Consider the following 7,797-nt stretch of genomic DNA (forward strand, 5'->3'; position numbering starts at 1 on the left):
CATTTCCATCTGAGCAGTTGTCAGCGGTCAGTAATCCAAGCTTAAACTTGTCAACTTTTTGAATAACTGGTTCCACCACTGAGACAAACATCAGTAACAAATCCACCATGTGGCTGCTGGGAAAGACATATTTGAATGCAACAGGTTTCAAAACAGATTTTTAATAATCTAATGTTAAATGCGAAACAATGAACATTCATTAACATACAGCATATAGTGTGCATTTACACGATATTCGAATCTTTTATGGGGGGGTTTAAATATAAAGTGCAGCACTCACTGGCAACTAGTAAGGCATTTTCTAAACACTGCAGAACAGAAAACAAAATATTTATTATTAATGTTATTCAAACAAAATTAACCTAGGGAAAACTAATCCTGGAAGTTTGTTTTAGTGGCATCCTGCTTTACATTTATCCAGGTCCACACATCCTCACATGGGAATCAGGCCAGCTCAACACAGCTGCTACAGTCAGCTACTCGGCCGTGTAGCTAATTCAAATTAATTGCTTTTACTGGATTGACTGGAAGCTAAAATTAAAGTTAAGAGGAGTGTGGAGTTGATATAATTTTTTGGTGTCCAAGGCTTCTTCCTGCAAGTCCCATTTAGGCAGACAGTTTCATAGTCTGTTGTCATTGGTACTGCAGGTAGCTCTTGATCCTGTTAGGCAGAGGAAGATGGGAAAGAAGGTGGAGTCTGTCGCGTCCAACGCAGTTTCTGATGCACTGACGACACAACTGGCTAAGCAACCGTGGTGTAGCTATGAAAAGGAGACAGGAAAACATTATTTATCACTGTTAATTGGTGGTTAAAAAAAAAGACAGAAACAGATCAAAGCAAGGTCAGGAAGGGATCAATGATTGCGAACGAAACCAAGCAAAAAGTAAACTCATACCTTCATAAAGCAGTAGAAAGCCTTCTGTAAGACTGCTGGGTGGAGCCACATCCACTGGCCTCTGAAACTCTGTGTTCCTGGCATTAATGTCTGCGCCAAAGTCCAGCAGCAACTTCACTACAGCTGTGCAGTCTTTTTCTGCAGCTGCATGTAAAGGTGAATCCAGGGATTTACCTTTCTGTACATTTGCACCTACATGGAGGAGACTATAATTATCCATAGTCCAATCAGAAAACTCCAATATCAGATACCTGTATTGTTAAGTACAAGTAGCTTTGGTTAATTTGTGATTATATTTTTAATTTACCTTTTCTTTACTTGCCTAAATTAGTACCTTATTTCAAAGACTGCAGTGAGACACAAATGGGCACACTAATCACTTGTATATGTAATCAGTCACTTGTTGGGTATAAATGTGGTCCCACTTCTTATTGAAATTGCAATGTGTGCTGTGCTTGTATTAAGTTCTTGTTTACTAAGGCTGCTGCTAATAAAACAATTAGTTTGTCTGTTTCTTATGTGATAGAGCTCTCATTAGCTCTTTGTTACACCTTTTGCACTTGACAATTTGCAGTCTCATTGTTTGTCATATTCCTAGCACAGAATTTATCATATTGTTGTTTAAATGTTTTTATCCCCCCCCCCAGAGGCCTCTAAAATCCTCTGAGCATGCATATATTTATTATATATCAGTTTGTTTTTGTGTTTCTAATGCGCTTAAGTCCATATGTTCACATAGGACTTTTCTGTAAACATCGACACAGTTCTACGAACTGACCTTCCCTCAGGAGTTTCCTGGCACATTCGAGCTCTTGGCAGACGCAGGCTGTATATAGTGCTGTGCCCAGGTGAGGAATGTCCATGTCCACATCTGCCCCCCAAGTCACCAGAGCCTCTACACAACCGTAATGACCTGGAAGTAATGAAGCGTGAAGTCAGTAATCAGTAAGTGACAATGCAAAATAATTCTCCAAGCTGTCTGCTCAGGCCCTGTTGGATTTATAGCTAAAGCTGTTTATCATAGTGCATGTAAGAACGTGCTTATAGCACAGTAAAGGACACAAAATCAGGTCGAAAGTCAAGCGTAATCTGCAGTGAGGGGAACTGCGATAATGTTGGGTTATTTTCTGATTATAGTGCTCTGATTATACCGTTAGTCAAAAATAATGACTCTCATCAGCAAAAGCTGGCTCTCACAAGCTTAAGTCTCTTAGGACTGGTCCTCTAACACTGGCTCACTTTGAAGTAAATGGTCCATGTAGAATAGTCTCTTTTTGCAAGGGAATACCTTTCCCTTGTGTTTCACATACACCCACACAGTATGACATGCATAATCATTATGAATCACAAAAAATACTGAAAATAATCAGTTTGTGAATTTTTGTAAAATCGTTGGCCATGACATACCTTTGCTGGTTGCTTCGTGTATCGGAGAAGGTTGATATACAAGACTCTGGGGTTTTGCTCCATTTTCCAGAAGGATTTCCGTGCATGCCACACTGCCCACTGTACAGGCATTGAACAGAGCGGTGACTCCATCAATTGTAGAAGCATTGACCTGTGAACACATTTTCCTTTTATTCTTATATTTAGGCCTTATTTAATCATGCAAGTTGACTAATAGTAACAGCCTGGGGGTACAGTTGAAAGGGAACAACAACAACTTAATAGCTCTGCAGTGACTGAAACAGGACATTGCTCATTTGTTACCCTTACCCAGATTTTCCCAGCCATGGAAATTTAATTTGACCTGTGCAACATGGCAACATTAAAGAGTCACCAGGCCACTATAGGACTTACATTTGCTCCTGCATCAATGAGTGCTCTGGCACAGGCAACATGGTCTCCAAGACAGGCCTCATGCAGGGGTGTTACATGGTCTATAGTCAGAACATTTACATTGTGACCCTGGAAACAGAATCAAATAGCCACAAATATTTAGTGGGCATGGATATTTATGGGACATTAACTCATAAATGAACAAGAACATTAATAAAGTTTATCTCCTCTTACAAAACACAGACATTCTCTTCAGTCAGGGTTCTTAGCGATTTTCAAACTGTGATGATTTCAACAGCAGAGATTAACAAGCCTGCTAATTAAACCAATTAAATCCAACTTAAAGCCAGTAAAGAGCTAATAAATTACCATCTGAAGTCCTGTAATAATTGTCCTACTTTGTTATGAATTTGTCTGACTAGAGCAAAGCATTGTTTCCTCTGTAGCTGAAGTCACAGGCTTTTTTGTAGCACACTCTGTGAGCAGCTGGAAATGCAAGTGGAGATTTCACTTTTAATGCATTTGTATTAGTATTGTACTTGTTTTTGTTTGTGATTATTCTTTCCTTAGCATATGCTCAAATAATAGTTCCATGGTCAAACTCCCCTCACACACTATACATAAGGGGCATGTATATGCCATAAAAACTACAAAAATCACATTAATTTTAAAACCATGTGGTTATTGTAACCCATAGTACAAGTTTGAGTATTTACATTTTGTGTTGTTGGCATTTAGCTAACCTGTATATTGAAACTTATGAACTGTTGTTAAGTATGTACAGGTTTAAAGTGTTAAATAGGGCAGTGAATAGAAAGTACAATCTCTTACAATTCCAGGGGTTTGGGCCATGAATTAAAAAGAAAATCTTTGGGTAAATAAGGCCTTTGAACTACTGTACAATACATGATATATCAAACCATGCCATTGTTTATTTTCCAAAAACTAGGCCAAAATCCTAGCACTATGTGAAAAATTAAGTACACTCCATGATTCAATAGCTTGTAGAACAAACTTTACTCTGACATTGTTCTTTAGAACAGGGTTTGTGGGGATTTATCCACAGCTTCCTCAAGGTCTCACCACAGCATTTTAGCTAAGAGGTTGATCTGGACTTTGACTGTCCCACTGCAACACCTTGGGTCTTTTCTTTTTCAGCCATTCTGTTGTAGGTTTGCTCTTGTGGTGATGTTCTAGTCTGTGACCAAATTTCAGCTAAGCTCTAACAGATAGCCTCATCTTTAACTGTAGAATGGTGTTGAACGGTGTTCATGGTTAGCTCAGTGACTGCTAGGGGCCCAGGATGTGTGATTGCAGAAGAAGCTCAAATCATCACCCCTCCACCACTGAGCTTGACAGTTACTATGAACAATTACTGTCACTATGAAGCGATTGTGCTGATATGTTGTGTTTCTGTTTTGCCAGATGTGGCACTGTGAATAATGGCCAAACATCTCCACTTAGGACATTGGTTCCAGGTGCTGCCATGTTCGTTTTAGAGAGAACAGGCTTTCTACTGGCAACCCTTCCAAACAAACCATATTAGTTCAGTCTTTTCCTAATTGTACTATAATGAGATGTAGCTTTTGGGTTTTTGGCAGTGTCTCTGGGCATTGCAGAGATGAATTTGGCAACTGTCTTGAATGTTTTCCACTTGTGAATAATCTTTCTCACTGTAGAATGATTTGCTCTTCCCAAACAGATCAGCAGCAACAATTGCTTCTTTAAGATAATCGCCTAGTTTTTCCTTATTCGTTGGCAATGTGCTAAACATTGACACACACCTGCACGCTCCAGACCAGCAAGTGCCAAAATGTCTGCTCTTATATCAGTGGTTACACTTGCTGATGATCAGTTACTCAGATGCTTTTACCCTAATGCATTTAGGGTGTACATAATTGTTTCTGCACTTTGGCTCAATTTTTTATCATGAAAATAATGACAGAGTGTGTGTTATGTCGTGTTTTTATTAATTCGTTTTAGGTGGTATTTACAAGATTTGTGGAGCTGTTCAGAACCATGCATCCATTTTTATCGGCTTATTTAGTTCAGGGTCGTGATGGGGCTGGAGATAATCCCACTGGTCTTAAGCTTGAAGGGTAAAACTGGACAGGTGACCAGTCTGTATCAGGGCTCACCCAGTGAGCCAGACAAACACTCATGCTCACATCCACACTTATAGCCAATTTAGAATTACCACTTAACCTATCACGCATGTCTTTGGACTATGGGAGGAAGCCAGAGTGCCCATAGAGAACCACAGGCAAAAGAGATAACATACAAATTCCACTCAGAAAAGTCCCAGCTGGTCAGGGGATTTGGACCTTCTTGCTTTGAGGAAACAATGCCTACTATTGCACCACTGTGCTGCCGTGTAAGGAACAGCTTTATATCTTATATATATATTTTTTAATATGCACTGATACATCAACTCTTATAATTGACAGATAGCGTGAAACAGTATCTTCCCTGTTGGATCACTAACATTATTAGCATTTTTATGCCGCATGGAAAGCTAGAACTACGTAGTGAAATATGGAAATAGTTATCAATAATTTATCTGGTAGGTGTATACTGTGTTATTCTCATTAAAAAATATTGCTGCTACAAGCATACCAAGCATATGCTATATTGTAATCTTGACCCAGGTAATAATTTTATACAAGTCTTACAGATAACTTTATAGCAGTCTCCAGAGTTTTATCCATACCTTGATCTCTTTATCAAGGTGTGGATAAATCTACAAAGTTACTGAACCAAACTGGCTTGTGGAAGAGATGGTTACAACAGGATTCATGTTTGCAGATGAGAGGTTACACATTACCCGCCTGCCTCCAAGGGAATTGTGTTTTTCTTCACCTGTAAAATGAGGGTCCTCAAGGCCAGGAGCCGGCCCTGACTGGCAGCATCGTGGAGGGGTGAGCGGTCTGCCCAAGATCCTGTGACAGGAATATGAATTCAGTATTCAATTCAGTATTGAACACTTAAATGTATTATTATTTACTTAATTCTCTCATCCAGAGAAATAAAAATAAAATCAACAGTACAGAGAAAGCTTCAAATATGCATTCTCCTGCCACACATCTAAACATAGCAAGTAGGTGTTTTAACCTCTCAAGTCACGTTTTACCTTTCATCTTCCAAGAGTTAATGCACCCAGCAGCATATGGTTATGTGACTTAACAGCGCTTGAAAATTCCTGATGCATTAAACTCTGCACTATCACACTCCATTCACATGACAAATGAAAGTAAACCTGCCAAACTGGCTGTGCCCTTTTAATAAAAAAGAAGGAACTCCAGAAAAAAGAAGAAATGTCTTCAGGCACACCTGAGTCAATGTCCAGAATAACAGCTGATGCATTCCACACGTTCTCATCGTCATCATCTTCATCCATCCTTTCATCCATATTCTTTATAAATTATACAATAATCCACCCAATGTTTTCTATTAAATCATGCTTTTTTATTCATGCACCTTATTTTCCCTGACTGACATTAAAATCTGAAATACAGACAGGACCAGCTAGAGACATCAAACAGATTTCTCAGAACAAGAAAGACCATCTCTACGGGACCGTGACAAATACCCTGAGCTTGGTCAATTAGTATTCCATGGAGTGGGTACACTTTAGATTAAACAGCCCTTTGGATGATAGTACAGATTATGTTGTTGTCGTGTCTGTCTTCCCTCAGAATGTGCCTTCGAACCGCCTGTTCCTGAGAATGTGGAGTGTTGTTTTGGTGGCTGTGTGAAAGTGTGCACTGCATAGCTGGGAATGGAAACTAGGGCAGGATGCGGCTGGGGGAGGGGATATCATGACTGCGTTCTATTAATACATTAGAGAGAAAGAGCTGCCGGGCCAACAGTGTCTTCATTTAATATTGAATGTACAGTTCAGGATTTCTAAGTAGCTTTTAAGCTAATGAAAGAAAAGTGGGCTATCAATGATATTTCTAGTATGTATTAATGTGAACACAATTAATGGCTTTTATACTCATTGGATTAGCAATGCAGTATTTATAGCTCATTTGTAAACACTGAAATTGTGTGTGTGTGTGTGTCTGTGTGCATGGAAGGCTTCTGTAGGATTCTAAAGAAAACATTTACATTTGACCTCTGACCTTTTACAGTTGGGGTTAAATGCATTGCAGGGTGTTTGTAACCATAATTTATTTATATTGTGGTTACATTTAAGATGTGTTTGCCATCATCGTACAGATATATTTTATTAAACAAAGTAACCAAATTAATAACAAATCAAGTGTTAGTGCTTTTTAAAACGACCTGTCTCAGAGTACTCACTGTGTTGTTGACCATAATCATAGAACTCTGCTGATATCCTGGCAGCCTCTTTGCGATTCCCACGGACAATGTAGAAGTATGTCAGCAAGTTAAGAGAGATCTTAACAAAAAGCTTAAAGCAGAACAGTGCCAAGATGCTGAGGTAAACATTGGACAACTGGGCTGCGAAGGGCTTGTTGGTGAATTCCTCTGTATGGTCTGACATTTCCTCTGGCACGATACAGAAGAGCTTTGGTTATGATGAACGCAGGATCAGATGCCACTACAAAAAGCATAAGAGTAGCCTGCTTTTTCCTCCCAGTGCACTGACTAGTTGGCTGGTCCTGACAAAGCACGGGCTGGAAAAAATTCTCTGCAGCTGCTACTGTGCCTGATTGCAACAACTGAAATGTAAGTGTACACTATGTTTGGATGTGGGTGGGCTCAAGTTATATAAATTTCAAACTTACAAACTTGTTTTAATTGCAGAGGTGATGTAATTTCCCCAAAAAATGTAAGTCATGGCAGCATTTAATTCATATTTTTCATTAAAATGTCTTTTTGCATGAGTTGAACTAAATATAGGGGCTTAAATTCTGGTTTAGTTTGGCTGAACATGTGTTTAATTGTCTTGCAGTCAGTTGAATAAACGATCATTTGAATCTAGATAAAACTGATGTGAATAATTAAACTTCATTTCAGCACACACACACACACACACACACACACACACACACACACACACACACACCTAAAATACTTTATGTGCGTTTTAAATAGTTTACATTTTTTGCATGCAAATTTTTTTTATCAACCAGCGCTCGTCGTAGTAAACTTT

At 39.0% G+C, this 7,797-nt stretch overlaps 1 protein-coding gene across 2 annotated transcripts; it reads right to left on the reverse strand.

The window, feature by feature from the left end:
- Window positions 1-145: 145 nt before the first annotated feature.
- On the reverse strand, window positions 146-7,706 carry asb5a (ankyrin repeat and SOCS box containing 5a). 2 transcript variants are annotated; one of them, XM_004553622.5, is made up of 7 exons: window positions 6,981-7,706; window positions 5,535-5,614; window positions 2,697-2,804; window positions 2,304-2,454; window positions 1,675-1,809; window positions 897-1,088; window positions 146-761 (listed from the first exon to the last, which is right to left on the reverse strand). In XM_004553622.5, the coding sequence occupies exons 1-7, from the start codon at window positions 7,183-7,185 to the stop codon at window positions 634-636; spliced, it is 999 nt and encodes a 332-aa protein (XP_004553679.1). In that variant the 5' UTR covers window positions 7,186-7,706; the 3' UTR covers window positions 146-633. The 2 variants fall into 2 exon arrangements, with proteins under 2 accessions (XP_004553679.1, XP_004553680.1); XM_004553623.5 differs by lacking the exon at window positions 6,981-7,706 and adding an exon at window positions 6,006-6,394.
- Window positions 7,707-7,797: the final 91 nt, after the last annotated feature.

The sequence above is a fragment of the Maylandia zebra genome, linkage group LG2 (genome assembly GCF_041146795.1).
Source record: "Maylandia zebra isolate NMK-2024a linkage group LG2, Mzebra_GT3a, whole genome shotgun sequence".
Taxonomy (NCBI): Eukaryota; Metazoa; Chordata; class Actinopteri; order Cichliformes; family Cichlidae; genus Maylandia; species Maylandia zebra.

What these genes read in the sequence shown, in the direction of transcription:
- asb5a (XM_004553622.5), bottom strand. Translation starts at nt 7,185, where the DNA reads ATGTCAGACCATACAGAGGAATTCACCAACAAGCCCTTCGCAGCCCAG. An exon ending in TGAGGACCCTCATTTTACAG is followed by an intron (nt 2,805 to 5,534) that starts GTGAAGAAAAAC and finishes TTCTGTTTCCAG; the next exon opens with GGTCACAATGTAAATGTTCT. An exon ending in CTTTCTACTGCTTTATGAAG is followed by an intron (nt 762 to 896) that starts GTATGAGTTTAC and finishes TCCTTTTCATAG; the next exon opens with CTACACCACGGTTGCTTAGC.